The 15,741-nt window shown below is 43.6% G+C and overlaps 1 protein-coding gene across 2 annotated transcripts in view; it reads left to right on the top strand.

Annotated features, from left to right (window-relative positions):
• Positions 1 to 213: 213 nt before the first annotated feature.
• Positions 214 to 15,741, top strand: part of LOC119954665 (ADP-ribosylation factor GTPase-activating protein 3-like) — a 92,279-nt gene continuing 76,751 nt past the window's right edge. For both annotated transcript variants that reach the window (XM_038780053.1, XM_038780052.1), the window contains exon 1: positions 214 to 392. In XM_038780053.1, the coding sequence (XP_038635981.1) occupies positions 324 to 392 (69 nt within the window). In that variant the 5' untranslated portion in view covers positions 214 to 323. The remainder of the gene's footprint in view (positions 393 to 15,741) is intronic.

Here is a 15,741-nt window from a genome sequence, read left to right as displayed (position 1 = left end):
TATTTGTGGGTGAGTATTTTTAGTACTCGGTATGGTTCAGTATTTTAGTACTCAGTGTGTTTGGGTATTTGTGGGTGAGTATTTTTAGTACTCAGTGTGGTTCAGTATTTTAGTACTCAGTGCCGTTGGGTAATTGTGGGTGAGTATTTTTAGTACTCGGTATGGTTCAGTATTTTAGTACTCAGTGTGGTTGGGTAATTGTGGGTGAGTATTTTTAGTACTCGGTGCGGTTCAGTGTGATTTAGACTCTGCTCCTCCCAACTGTTGCCTCTGCCCCGGAAGTGCTGAGGGCTCCAGCCGCTGCCACTTGTTCCTGTTGTAAGATGTCGGAGCCAGGCAAGCAGGAGATCGGCTCCATCTTCAAGCGGCTGCGATCGGTCGCCAGCAACAAGGTGAGGCTCGACAGCGGGCGGCCGGAGGGTGGAAGGAAGCCGCGGTGCCGGGGGTTACGGTGCCCGACCGGAGAGCGGCTATCGGCGGGCTGTGCGCGGCTTCGGACCGGGGCCGGAGTGACACGTCGCACAGCGCTGCTGGCCTGGGGCCCGGGGCTTGCGGCCTGGCCACTGGGCAGTAGAGTGGGGGCCATGGCTGTGGCTGGAATTAATTGAGATGAAAATCAGTAAGTGAGCAGTGCTGACTCTGACAGGCATTTACACCCAGTACGTGGCAAGGTTTAGTGTCGCTGATCCTCTGCTCTGGCAGCTGTTGTGAATTATGAAGTGGTGGTTGTGAAATTGAGGGGAAACCTGCACAAGCTATCGTGATAAACATCATTGATCCTTCCTAAAATCCCTGTGGTTACAATGTGTGTGTGATACTTGCTTATTGGACTGAAATTTGTATTGTGTATTTTTATCGGTTAGAAAATAAACAAAAAATATGATACAGCAATTGTATGTTAGTCTGTACAGACACCATAACAAATGCTTTCTGAACTGCTTCTACTGTGTTGGCATTTACTCCTTCAAAGATATTTAATGCTTTATTTCCCAGGTGCTGTCTGATGGTAAAGGAATATTTTGCTGTATATTTTGAACTCAATTGCTGTATTTGTGATCTTAAAGTAGGGTCCTTGTTTGCGATTAGAAGCCCATGTAGAAATCTGCATAATTAATACAATTTGTTGATAAATCTGTTTAAACTTGTGTGTGTGTTGTAGTCGCAATATTGACAATTCTAATGGATACTAGGTCACCTATTCCAATCTTTTGGAGACAACTGGATGGGACTGAGAAAAGGCATGTTTCCCATTGCATAACTTAGAAGCCAAGAAAACTACGGAGAACCAAGTTTCCCTTCCAGTTAGGGCAACCCCTGAGGCTCCTGGTTCAGGATGGGAAAGAAACCAGTTCACTGACTTCTTTTAAAAATATTTTTTATACTCCTCCGTTCTCACATTTTCTCCCAAATTTGAATCCAACAAAAAACAATAATCAGTAACGAATGAAATGTCAATCCCCATATCAATAACAACGATCCCATCCTCCCACCAAACCCTAGACATTAGCCTGCATGTTAACATAAACAAATGACAAAAAGGAATCAGGAATCACCCATAGTCACCATTAACACATACAGTCCCTCTCCCTCCAAACCTTCTAGCCTCCCCCCTCCCAGTGTTCGATGTGATCCAATTCTCAAAAGTGCATAATGAATAACACCCATGAATTGTAGAACCCCTCCATCTTTCCCCTCAGTCCAAATTTAACCTTTTCAAGCATCAAGAATCCCAGCAGGTCCCCCCGCCACGCCAGGGCCCAGGGTGGAGAGGTTGATCTCCACCCTAACAGGATCTGCCTTTGGGCAACAAAATCTGCCTCTGCGCCTTATTCTGCCCGGTTGATCCGACACCCCGAATATGGCCTTCCATGGGCCGGGGTCCAGTTTCACGTGCACCACTTTAGAGATTACTCTAAACACCTCCTTCCAGTAACCCTCCAGCTATGGACAGGATCAAAACACATGAATGTGGTTTGTGGGGCCCCCCCTGCAACGTTAGTTCACTGACTTTTAATGGAAAACTTCTGGTGGACATTAGGCACAAATAAACGTATGCGTATCCTTGATGTGTTCCTCTAATCAACATCTGCAAGCACACTTCATTGTCGATACTCTAATAAATACAAGGAATGGCTCATTTGGACAAAATAGTGGACGGTTGCCAGCACTTTGGAGTCATATGCCAACGTCTTTATTAGAAAGGAAATGGGTAAGGGTGGATGGGGATGAAGAAGTCTGGTTCTGCCTGTGAACACAAGATTGATAAAATATGGATTTCTAGCAGCTTGGATGTTTTAATGTATTACATTGAACGTATTACTAGAATATCAGGTTAATTTAATTGCCCCTCGGTGCCAATGAAATGTAAATTTTCCTACATAACTTAAGTCAAATGAGTCTTTCTTGAACTTTAATTTCCATCAGTTAATCATGTGGAACAGAAATTTAAAAGCAGGGAGGAGCAGTGATAACTGAATGGATTCGGTCAGATGCAAAAACTTCTGTTTGGGCTGGGCAACCCTCATAATCAGTGGAACGAAAAAGGTTTGAAAGATGATTTGTTGAACAAAATGAGCTGCTTTCATGTTCGAAAATGTAAGCGTGAGAATGTGTTTTTTTTTGAGGGCAGCCCCTGGCCTTAATCAGGAGGCACTTGAAAGCCAGTTGTTTTCTTCAGAATCTGGTGCTTTGGAATCAGGGTGGAGAATGTTGGATCTAAAGAATAAAAATCTACATTTTGTCCAATGTGGGATTTAAAGTACCATTGTTTCAAGAATCAGTAGCTTGCAACAGTTTAACCTTCAGAAAGATAATCTCACGTTGCAATTTAAGTGTGTGAATTAAGTAAATTTCCATTCCCATATTTGTTGCCATGGACCAGGATCGGGGGAACAGTTCTGAAGAAGCCATTTTTGACTTGACGTTAACTCTGTTTCTCTCCAGAGTTGCTGCCAGACCTGCAGAGTTTCCCCCAGCATGTTCTGCTTTTATTTCCGATCTCCCGCATCCACAATGTTTTGCTTTTATTTTGGATGAATACAGGTTTGATTTTCTCACTTTGAGTTTCTGATCTTGGGTGCAGTCTCTCCATGGATTTGCCAGTCTGCTGAGTATTTCCAGCGTTTTCTGATTTCAAATTTCCACCATCTGTAGAATTTAGCTTTTGTTTTTAGGTGTAATGCTTTTGTAGTTGCTGAGCAGAAGCTGAGTAGTTCCCTGAGGAAGGTGGGAGAGTCATTGGGCTATAACCACAGGCTTGGAAAATTCTGGCTCAGCCTGGCGAGCACTTGGTTTTTGATTGCATGTGGCTTGAAGAGAACAAAAAGAGAAGCTTTTATCCAAATGAACAAGTTTGAGTACAAATTGCAAGGATTCAGTGTTATCACTATTTTAGAGTTATTCTGTAAGATATTCCTGCAGAGAAATTAGATTGAAGTCTGTATAACATAGTTGCATGGCATATTTTTATATACCTATGTTGGGATGGTTATGAAGTTTTGATTCAAGGTGCTACAAATGGTTGAAACCGAAGATGTCAGCAGAAGTAGGCAGTTGGAATTTGACCACTTTAGCTTTGTGCCACTGGGATGTCAATGAATGCATTTCAAACTTTATGACTGTTATCTTGCTGAAAATGATAACGGTGAACTGGTTGAGGTGAACAAACAACAAAGGTAGTGATGTTGGCAGTATGTGCCCCTTTTAACTATTTAAATTTGAGCTATATGATTATTTGAGTTTATTAAGTATATTGAGAAATAATCGGTTGATTGCCAAGTACCTTATGTCCAGTGTATGTTTATCACATTGAATCTAAAGTGTTTAAATATTTCCGTGTATTTTGTAGTTTTGATATCCTAACTGGAGATCACCTTTGCAGCAGTACAGTGCTGCCTCACATTCAGTGACCTGTGTTCGATTCCAGCCTTGGGTGACTGTGTGTGGAATTTGCCCTTTCCGTGTCTACGTAGGTTTCTCCGGGTGCTCCAGTTTTCTCCCACAGTCCAAAGATCGGCAAGTTAGGTGAATTGGCCATGCTAAATTGCCCCTTAGTGTCCAGGGACATGCAGGTTAGGTTGCAGAGATAGGACGGGTTGGGCGGGGAAGTGGACCTGAGTAGAGTGCTTTTTCAGCGGGTCGGTGCAGACGTGATGGGCCAAATGGCCTCGTTCTGCACTGTAGGAATTGTATGTATGAGTGCAATATGTTTTTTAAATTTTATAACATTAGAGTACCCAATACTTTTCAGTTTGCCAATTAAGGGGCAATTTAGCATGGCCAATCCACCTACCCTGCACATTTTGCGGGATCTGGGGGTGAAACCCACAGAAACATTCGGGAGAATGTGAAAACTCCATACGGTCAGTGACCCGGGGCCAGTATCGAATCAGGGTTCCTGGTGCCGAAAGACAGCAGTGCTAACCAGTGCGCCACCGTGCTGCCCCTGAATTATGGTTTCTCAACATTGGCCAAGCCTCACTTTCCACGCTTAAAATCCCACAGAATATCAGTTGCAAAATTGGATTATATTCAATTTATTGAGGCAATCAAGGTTAAATTCGCCTGTTGGTGTACTGTATCACCGAGTGGTAACGTTTTTGAGTGAAGCTCCAGATTTTGATGCCGATCACCTCCCAGAAGTCCCGAAAGACGTGCTATTAGGTCAGTGTTTTTCAAACATTTTTCCAGGGACCCATTTTTACCTACTGGCCGACCTGCGCGACCCACGCCATCCGACCTTCGCGACCCACCATTTTCTCTTACCTTGTTTGCTGCTGACAAAAATGGAGGAAATGGTTTTGGGTCCCTTTGGCCCCAATGGTCCCTTTGGTCCCCGAACTTGGAAAAAAAAGGCTGTGACCATATTTTTAAAAATGCGGCCGCTCTGCACATGCGCACCGATGATCGGGCATGCATGCAAAATGTGGCCAGATTTTTTTCATCTGTTCCTGGCCATTTTGAAGGCCGCTCGCAGCCGACATTATTAAAAGCCGGCTGTTGCCCGCGGATTTGCACGATCGGGAGCGCTGCAATGGACGGCTCCCTGACCCTCCCAACACCCGCCTGCAGGTCACGCCCCCGAGTTTGACAATGCCTGTATTAGGTAATTTGGACATTCTAAATTCTCCCTCCGTGTACCCGAACAGGTGCCTTGATGTGGAGACTAGGGACTTTTCACAGTAACTTCATAGCAGTGTGTAAACCTACTTGTGACAATAAACATTATTATTATGTAAAGAAAATACGGGGGGAGGGGGGGCTGGCTCCTGTCCAATCAGCACGTATGTAGCACTTGCCCATGCTCTTGAAACCCTAAATTGGTTTCTCCTTTTCTAACTGAAGCCATTTGTAGTGCCTAGATTTTCTAAATTAATCATGAGCAATTTCTGTTCTGCATGTCTAAAATTCAGTTTTCACCAGTGTATGCATTTAACTCAGTGCAAAGTTAGAAAGGAGGAAGCTTGATTGCAATGCATCCACCCACATACCATTGGTTACAACAACAGCAACAACTCAGACTTGCGTAGTGCCTGTGACGTAATAAGATATTCCAAGCTACTTCACAGGAGCTCTTAAAGGACAGAATGGCACCCAACTTCACATTGCTTCAGATAACCAAAAGCTTGGTGTAAGAGATAGGTTTTAAGGGAAGTAAAAAAAGGTAAAGAGGCGGGAAGGTGTAGGGAGGGTATTTCAGAAGTTGAGGCCTAGGCAGCTGAAGGCACAGCCACCAATCGGGCTCTGTGATACATTTAAAATCAGGAGCTCTCAAAGGCTAGAATTTAAGGAGTGCAGATACCTCAGTCAAGAGGGTTGTGCTACTGGGAAAGAAGGAGGTGGGAGGCCATGGAGAGATTTGAAACTAAGGACGAGGAAAATAAAGTAAGAAGTCTTACAACACCAGGTTAAAGTCCAACAGGTTTGTTTTGAATCACTAGCTTTCGGAGCAATGCTCCTACCTCAGATGAAATAATTTCACCCGAGGAAGGAGCAGTGCTCCGAAAGCTAGTGTTTTAAACAAACCTGTTGGACATTAACCTGGTGTTGTAAGACTTCTTGCTGTGCTCACCCCAGTCCAATGCCGGCATCTCCGCGTCGAGAAAAATAAAGGCATTGCTTGACTAGGGGCCAATGTAGGTCAACGAGCACAGGGATGATAGGGGAATAAGACTTGATGTAAGTTAAGACGCGGCAGAGTTCTGAATGACTTCAAGTTTATGGAGGGTAGAAAGTGGGGCAACAGCCAGGTTATGTCGAAATAGTTAAGTCTAGAAATATCAACGGCGTGATTGAGGATTACAGCAGCAGATTAACTGAGACGGGTGAAGTTCAGTTATGTTGCGGAGGTGGAAATAGATTGTCTTAGTGGTGGCACAAATAAGTGGTCATAAAATCGTCTTGGGGTGATGTGCCACCAAGGTCAAGAACAGACTGCAGGGAGAGGGGTGGAGTCAGTGGCTAGGAAATGGAATTTGTAGCAGAGATCAAAAACAATGGCTTCAATCTTCCCAATATTTAATTGAAGGTAAGCCAGAAAGCAACATTGCAAGAGAATAAGTGGGAATAATTGCCCAGGACTAGGGAGATGACAAATTCCTTTATTTGGTATACTTTATTGGTGAAAGATGATCTTTAACTCCATAACTCAGTCAAAAAGAAAGATTAAATTCCTGATTTTATTAGTTATGTGATTAACATTTCCTGGAGGTGGTAAATGTATGGAATGATCTGCATTATTGCACAAAGGACAAATTTTCATTTAGTTACAAATATTGCACTGTGAATGCAGAAATGAGCTGGGACTCCATATTTGTTTTGGAATAACCATAATAATGAACTTGTTCCACCTCTGGGTCTGTACATATGGCAGTCTACTGCCTTTTGCTGAGAATTGAGTCAGCTCACCTAACAAACTGGGTGATATTTAAAAGGCTTTCTGGCTGAACAATTTATATCATAGTCTTGTTTACATGTGTAAAAGATAATTACATTTGTTATATACCCTCCTTGTTTTTGTGACCAGTTTCTTTAAAACTGGCCATTATTTCTCAGTGTCCTGTATTACATGTGATAGTATACAAGGTACCATGGTGAATGTTATTTAGATACCAACAAGGCAGCTGCTCGAAATAGAGACCAGCAGCTGATGAAAAGCACACCAGTATATGATATATCATGGTTACCATTAAAATAGAATGTTACTACACCAGAAGGAGACTGTTTGGCCCGTTCCATCATGTTAGCTCTCTGACGAGCTGTCCAATTTTTCCTGTATCCAGTAACAATTTTCTTTCTCAAACATTGACCACTATCTTCTCAAAATCTATTCTGCTTTCACTGCAACTTGCATTTATATAAGCACTTGTAACATAATAAACACTGCACAGGAACAATATGAAGCAAAGTTTGGCACCAAACCACATTAGACGATATTAGGGCAGATGGCCAAAAGACTGGTCAAAGAAGTTGATTTTAAAGAGATCTTAAATGGAGAAAGTGGTTTAGGGTGGAGTTCCAGAGCTTGGACAACCAAAGGCACGACCACTAATAGTGGAGCAATTACATTTGGAAATGCTCAAGAGGCCAGAATTAGATGGGTGGAGGTATCTTTGGGCTTTGGGGCTGGTGGAGATTAAAGAGAAGGAGAGATGAGGCCACAGAAGGATTTGAAAAAAAGATGCAAATTTCAAAATTTGAGACGTTGCTTACAATGCAAGCCACCGTAGGTCAGTGAGCACAGAGGTGATGGGTAAATAGAATTTGGGGCAAATAAAGAGAGAGTGTAGAATATGGGACACCAGCCAGGAGAGCATTGGAATAGTAAAGTCTAGAGATAACAGAATGTATGAAATTGAAATTGAAAATCGCTTATTGTCACGAGTAGGCTTCAATGAAGTTACTGTGAAAAGCCCCTAGTCGCCACATTCCGGCGCCTGTCCGGGGAGGCTGGTACGGGAATCGAACCGTGCTGCTGGCCTGCTTGGTCTGCTTTAAAAGCCAGCGATTTAGCCCAGTGAGCTAAACCAGCCCCTATGGATGAGAGTTTCAGTGGTCGAGACAGGGGTGGAGTCGGCCAGCCAATGTTACAAAGTGGAAATAGGCAGTCTTGGTACAGAAATGTGCTGAGAAGACCATCTTGTTTTAATATAACACCAAGGTTGTGAACACTGGCTGCATTATTCTAACTGGTCTAACCAATGCTTGAATCTGTTTAGGATTACTCCTTCTTTTGGGTCCTTTGCCCCTTTTTTATAAAGCCTAGGATCCCAAAGACTTTCTTTGAACAGCTTTTTAAAATTGCTTTCTTTTAAAGGTTTGTTTATCAGAACCTGTAAGTCTGTTAGCATCTTTACTCCTTTTCTAATGTTATCATGTAGTATGCCCGTCGTCTTATTCTCCGTCTCAAAATGTATTATCTCGTATTTATTCACATTAAATTTCACCTCGTATCCATCTGACCAATCTCCTAACCCCCTAGGTTTGGGAGTTTTTCTAACATAATATGCCTGTAAATACTTACATATACCGGCCATAGTGGTAACAAAAGGGGTTCACTCCTACAGTTTTACTCCGAACAAGATCTTGGACAATCAGTATAAGGTTTGAAAGAGAGGACTGAATTTGTCAGCTGTTCCTGCAGGCGGGATCTTCCAGTCCGCCAATGGAGATCCCCCCCCCCCCCCCCCCCTCAAAATTGGTGGGTGCCCCACTGGCACTGGAGTCAAACAATACAAAACACCATTAGATGCTAACATATTAAACTAAGCAACAGGGTAGCAATGGAGAACTTGAAGGACTGCCTTCAGAGTCTGAGGTGTGGGGGTGCAGGGAGAGAGGAAGAGGATATGTCAAAGCACTCCATTGGATTGTCACATTCCATAACGGATGAGTGTTCAGCCAAATGATAGTCTTGATTTGCATAACTGATTGCAAATACGACACAGGAAGTCAGTGTTAGGGGTGGATGGAAGCATTTTTGCATTGGGCTCACTTGTCCTGAAAGCACTGATCTCAAATGTTAAAATCTCTTGATGACAGAGACTTCTCCATTTGGGATCTAGCTTGTAAGCTTTTTCGATGGTCTTGTATCTAAGTTTGAGACATTCTGTGGTGTAGGTTCCTCCTACAGTTGGCTGTAGGTAGCAGGAACCCTGCATGCAAACACATAACTGACCCAGTGAGACTGAATTCTGATGAACATGCTCTCGATGCCAGGTATGTTGAACTCTGCAAGAACCTCGGTGTGGCGGATTTTTGGCCCACCACCTGATATTGCAAATAGATCTCAGACAGCAGAGCTGAAATGCCTCTAGTTGTTTTATGTGATGCCAGTAAGTTTTCCAAGTCTCACATTCATAAAGAAGTGATGTAAGAACCACTGCCAGGTAGACTTTGATCTTTGTTCTGAGACAAATTCCATGCTGTTTCCGCTTGCCAAACACTGAACTTGCTTTTTCCAGACTATGGTTGACTTAATCACCCAGCATAGTGTTATTGGAGAGAATACTCCTAAGATAGCAAAATCTCTGTACAAAATGGGTGTACGTGTTACTGATAGTGATATTGGGTCTTGGAGTGTGTGGCCAAGGGTGGTTTGATACAAAATCTCTGTTGTCTTATTATCAGGCCAAAGTGTTACGAGGATAGGCATAGGGCAAAGCAATAAACAAACAGCTGAATGTCTTCTGGAATAGGTGCTGGGAGAGAGCAATCGTCCGCAAGCAGGTTCATTCAGTAGCTGCTCAGTAACATTTGCCTTTGCAATTGAAGAGGTTGCCATCTCTCCTGATTTGAATGTGTACTCCTGTGCACACTCTTGATCTTTGCATGCGTGGCTGAGAAGTAAGCTGAGCTGGAGCCAATAATTGGCTTTGCTTGGTGCTGTTGTGACAAGAAAGGCATCCGATGATCCACTTTGCATCACACTGGCCATCGTGGCATTGCAAAATGAGTGACTGACTGATCACCTTTTTAGGGCAGCCATATTTCTACTATTTCTACATCGCATTCCACAGGATTCTCCATTTACTGTATCAAAAACTGTGGTCAGGTCAGTGACCACCATCTAATGGTCCTTATTCTGTCTGTGGGACTTTTCTTGAATTTAACATACTACAGAGATCATGTCCATCATTCCCTTTACTGAACAAAAGCCACACTGTGATTCTGTGTATACCGAGTTGATGTGATGAGTGACAATCCAATTAAGAATAACCGTTGCAAGATTATTTCCTGCTGTGGAATGAAGTGATACTCTACAATGATTGCCACAGATGGACTTGCTCCCTTTCCATTTGTGAAGATGAGTTACAGTAACATCCTTGTAGTCCTGGGGCACAGATTCCTGGTTCCAGATAGGCAGAAGAGATTAGTGAGCTTCCTAACCATGTACTTTAATACTTCAGGGATGCCATCAGTTCTTGAAGACTTGTAGCCTTCATGGCTTCTGCTTGAGAAGGGTGGAGAGCAAGCTCTTCCAGAGGTTCTGTGGAAGTGACTCAATGGTATCATTCATTGCACATTGGATTGTTGAGGAGATTATTGGAAGTACTCTGCCCATTGAGAGAGAATCTTATGTCTATTAGGAGCTGATTGTCATCTGCTGAGAGGAGGAGTGACAGACTGTTGGGTTTTGGAGACATAGACTGATTGCATATCTTCTTGTAGAGCCCTCAGACAGGTTTTATCAGTAGCTTCTTGAAGCTCAGCCTTATTTTCCCACCATTGACTCTTCATCTCTTAGTTTTGTCTGCAACAGGTGATTTGCACCATGGTATCGCATTTTGTTACTGCTGATTTCTTGTCAGATACATAAAATCTGTGAGTATCGTGCATTTTGTCTAGAAGTCTTGGTATTTCAGTTTAACAAAATCTAGGACCTCTGAAGCCATGCTGCTGTGAGGGTCAAGTCGGGCTGGACTTGACCGCACTCTAGCCCAGGGTGTCGTAACATTGCAAGCAACATACTTTAACTTTTCCCAAGAATCTTCAATGGCTGTATTGTCCTCTTGGGTGTCAGGAATTCTTGTGGCTAGTTTGTGTTCCAATTCTTGTCTTTTGGCCATATCTTGAAAACAGTTACATCAAGCTTCCTTTGTGGCTTGACTCTGTGCTGAAGCACCTTAGATGTTATCTTGAAAGACACAATATTCCTGACAATCCAATAGTCAGACCAGCATGCTGTGTTTCTCAAGGAAGTGAGTAGATCGCACGTCCTTGCAATCCCTGTCATAAAATAATGGTAGCACAATGGTCAGCACTGTTGCTTCACAGCGCCAGGTTCGATACTCGGCTTGGGTCACTGTCTGTGCAGAGTCTGCAAGCTCTCTCCGTGTCTGTGTGGGTTTCCTTCGGGTGCTCCGGTTTTCTCCCACAAGTCTCAAAAGATGTGCTTGTTAGGTGAATCGGCCTTTCTGAATTCTCCCTCGGTGTACCCGAACAGGCGCCGGAGTGTGGCGACCAGGAGATTTTCATAGAATTTACAGTGCAGAAGGAGGCCATTAGGCCCATCGAGTCTGCGCCGGCTCTTGGAAAGAGCGCCGTACCCAAGGTCAACACCTGCACCCTATCCCCATAACCCAGTAACCCCACCCAACACTAAGGGCATTTTTGGACATGAAGGGCAATTTAGCATGGCCAATCCACCTAACCTGCACATCTTTAGACTGTGAGGAAACCGGAGCACCCAGAGGAAACCCACGCACACACTGGGAGGATATGCAGACTCCGCACAGACAGTGACCCAAGCCGGAATCGAACCAGGGACCCTGGAGCTGTGAAGCAATTGTGCTATCCACAATTCTACCGTGCTGTCCTCAGTAACTTCGCAGTAACTTCATTGCAGTGTTAATGTAAGCCTACTTGTGACACTAATAAAGATTATTATTATAAAATAATGACCAACATGTGCCAGTATTTGGATCTCAGGGGCATTTATGTTGTTCTCAGTTTGTCTACTTGCTGGAAGACTGTTTGTGATGATTAGGTCAAACTCACTGCACTTATGGAGCTGGCCATTGGGGTTTGCTCTGCCAATACCGTGGTATTCTCGCATTCCTCTGTATTGCAGTCAGTGCCCACTCAGGCATTGAAATCACCAAGAGTAACGAGTTTGCCCTGTGGATTACTCCTCTGATTATCTTGCTGAAGTCACCATGGAATAGTTGTTTAGCGGGACAGAATTTGAATATTGCTGAAAAAAAGAGTCATGCTTTTTAGAATTTTCGTCTAGCATTCACCAGGAAAGATTGCAAGATTACCAAGAGTAAAGAGAACAACCTATACTGCATGAGAAGAGAGTGCTGATCGGTTGGTAAGTGTACTCTGGTAGCAGTTTTGACATGGAGAATGCAGCAAGGAACAGTAAAAAGTCAAGATTGATGCTGAAATAGAGTACTTCAAAGCCATCCTGTGGGATAATAGCTACCCTGATCAGATCATTAACACTATATTGTGTAAACTCAGGAATGGTCCTAAGGTGTTTGGTCCTGAGCAGTTCCCAGCCTACCTCAGATTGGGTAAAATGTCTCAGAAATTCTGAGCTACAGGAGAAACTCGGATACTATGCAGCAACAACATGAGTGGTATTCTCCACCAGCAGGATGCAGCTGTCAAGCCAAAATAACTTCTGATAAAGATGATTTTTTAAAAAATCCAGTTAAAGGGCAATTTAGCACAGCCAATCCACTTGCCTACACATCTTTGGGTTGTGGAGGTGCCACCCACGCAGGCACGGGGCAAGTGCGCAAACTCCACATGGACAGTGACCCATTGTCAGGATTGAACCCGAGTCCTCGGCGCCGTGAGGCAGCAGTGCTAACCAGTGCGCCACCCTGCCGCCCTCCAAAGAAAATTCTGCCTATCAACAAATGACTAATGTGGTATATGAATTTCAGTGCCAGTGTGATGTCAGGTATGTAGGCCAAAAGTCCCAACAAGTGGCGAGTTGCATCGAATAGTATGCAGGTTTATCTGTTTGCAATAGACAAAGTACTGATTGTACTCAACCAACCTGTGCTTGCAAAACTCAAAACATAGTGTCCAACCTTAGATGTAATTCTGTGATTTTACAACATCAGCTAAACAATCTCGATTATACTAAGCATTATACTGAAAACCAACTTAAAATGATCATTTGGGCTCAAACCATATCTCATTTATATATGCTGGAAGCCACGCATATTCACACACAGGCCTCTGTTCTTTGCAGGCAGAAGGATAATGTCCACACATTGCAACTTTTTCAATTAAACCAAAAACTCATGGGCAGCCATTCCCTGGTTCATTCCCTGTGGCAATGCCTTAACGGATCAGAGTCGATCTTCCTGGTTTGAATTTGAGCAACAGCTTGGCATTTAACTGCTCTCTGCTGCTTTCTCCATGATAAATAAGACCCCACTTGCCAACCAATCAGCACTCTCTCTTAGCAGTATAAATTGGTGTTTTCTTCACTGTTGGTAATCTAGAGAGGATGTCTCTTTCTTTTTAAATTTCTTTCCAATTAAGGGGCAGGTTAGTGTGGCCAGTCCACCTACCCTGCACATCTTTGGGTTGTGGGGGTGAGACCCACGCAGAAATGGGGAGAACGTGCAAATTCCATATGGACAGTGACTCGGGCCGGGATTGAACCCAGGTTCTCGGCGCCGTGAGGCAGCAGTGCTAGCCACTATGCCACTGTGCTGCCCTGTGTGTGTGTCTCTTTCAACATGGACCGCTTCTTTGATCTCACCTGTATGTGTCATTGTTGGAGCAAAGGTGCTATTGAGTGTTGCATGCTGGTTACTGGCAAGACTTGAACAAAGAGTCATGAGTTGATCACCAATCCCCAGAGGTAGTGAGTCAAGCTTGTGTGTTCAGATCAAATGGCAAAACCCATACCTGACTGTTGGGGCTGGCCCTTGGACTTGCCAATCCAGCAGAATGTGTAGCCTGCATCATCCACTTCAAGTTGAGACTGCTCAACAAACCCCTTGTTTTGCTTAGGTTGTCTATGTCGATGCTGTACATGTCCAGCATTCTGGCTGTGAGGCTGTACTGTGCTCCGGTCTCATATGGTGGTCTGGAAGTGTCTGACATTCCATAAACCGAATGTCAAGAACTAGTCGTCTTGTTCTTTTCATTTTGACTGCATTAAATGATGACCAGCCAGGAGTAGTAACCTGACTCCCTCGCTCTCCCTCTTGCTCTCTCTCACTCTGTTCCTGCCCTGTGGCCACAGGGCTCAGTAAGCCTAATGTTTTGGTTGATTACTTGTTGAGCAACTTGCACGTTGAATATAGTTAAGTGGGTGGAGTTTGTGAAAAACCTCTCCCATTCCCTCACCCAAACAGCTGATAATACATTAATGCAATGCATGAAACAAATATAGCAGCTGAAAAGGATACAGGTTTACTTTTTGGAGTTGCCTTTCTCCTAGATGAGCCCTTGACATGGCTGTCCAAGCCATTAGCATTATTTGTGATCATCCACATTGACAGCTGATATGTATTTTACTAGTTAACTCATAGCTGGGGATTTTGAAGTCAAAGTGAACTTCACTTAGGTAGCCTGCCAAGAAAGGCTACCAACCTGGAGCTGTCTGCTTTAGAGGTGCCGGACACTCGCCTTCATATCTCTGCCCACAGTTCTATAAAGAGATTGGCATATGAAGCCAGGCAGTTGGACTTTGTGTGTGAGAGGCTATTTGGGATGTATGGGACTTTACATGCATGAGGAGCATCTGAACTCTGTTCGCCATCCCAGTCCTTCCCAAGCTTTTGAACCGCATTGATGTATACATAAAGGGAATAGACAGATACAGGAGACAGGATGGGAAATGGTAATTCAGAATGGATTTGTAATTGTTGCTGTAGAACTCATATTGGATTCAGAATCTCTGGTGGTGGAGGGATTGAATCTTTGTGGAAGGGGTAGCAATCAGGTGGGCTGCGTTGTTCTAGATGGTATCGAGTGTCTTGAGCGTTGTTGGAGCTGCACTCATCCAGGCACGTGGAGAGTATTCCATTACCTGCCGCAGGATTCCTAGCCTTTGACCTGTCCTTGTAGCTACAGTATTTATATGGCTAGTCCAGTTCAGTTTTTGGTCAATGGTAGCTCCCCCGCTCCAGGATGTTGATAATGGGGGATTCAGCGATGGTAATGCTGTTAAGGGGAGATGGTTAAATCCTTTATTGTTGGAGATGATCGTTGTCTAGCACTTGTGTTGCGAATGTTACTTGGCACTTGCCAGCCCAAGTGTCCAGATAGTGTCCAGATCTTGCTGCATTTGGACATGACTCCTGTCATGTGAGAGTACCTTTAAGAAAGGGGTGTTTACTACTGCAGCGATGTCAGAGAGTGGGTGGAGCTGGGCTGTCTGTCACCTTTTTACTTTTGTTTTAGGCTGTTTGCTGCAGGATGTGTTTTAGTTTCATTCTCAGTGTTGGAGCTGAAGCCAGACAGAGCAGGTGTACTGTTGATCTCTCTGCCATGAAAAGACCATCTCTTGATCATTTGGTGAATTCAGAATTATAAATGTTCTCAGTATTGAATGTAAACCTAATGTGCTTCTGTTAAAAGGTGTTTCTTTTGTCTTCTGGATGTTGTTTGGGAAGTTAGTAAGGGTTACTTAGTGTTGTATTCTTTGGGGGTTGTATTTGAATTAATGGTTGCTAAGATGTTCACTGTGTTTTAAAAAGGTTAACTTGAATTCCTAGAATAAACATTGTTTTGCTTGAAAAAAACTTTTCATTTCTGCTGTAC

Source organism: Scyliorhinus canicula, chromosome 20 (assembly GCF_902713615.1).
Source record: "Scyliorhinus canicula chromosome 20, sScyCan1.1, whole genome shotgun sequence".
In the NCBI taxonomy this organism is placed as follows: Eukaryota; Metazoa; Chordata; class Chondrichthyes; order Carcharhiniformes; family Scyliorhinidae; genus Scyliorhinus; species Scyliorhinus canicula.
The sequence above is the reverse complement of the archived record's forward strand: the minus strand, read 5'-3'. Positions and strand labels throughout refer to the sequence as shown.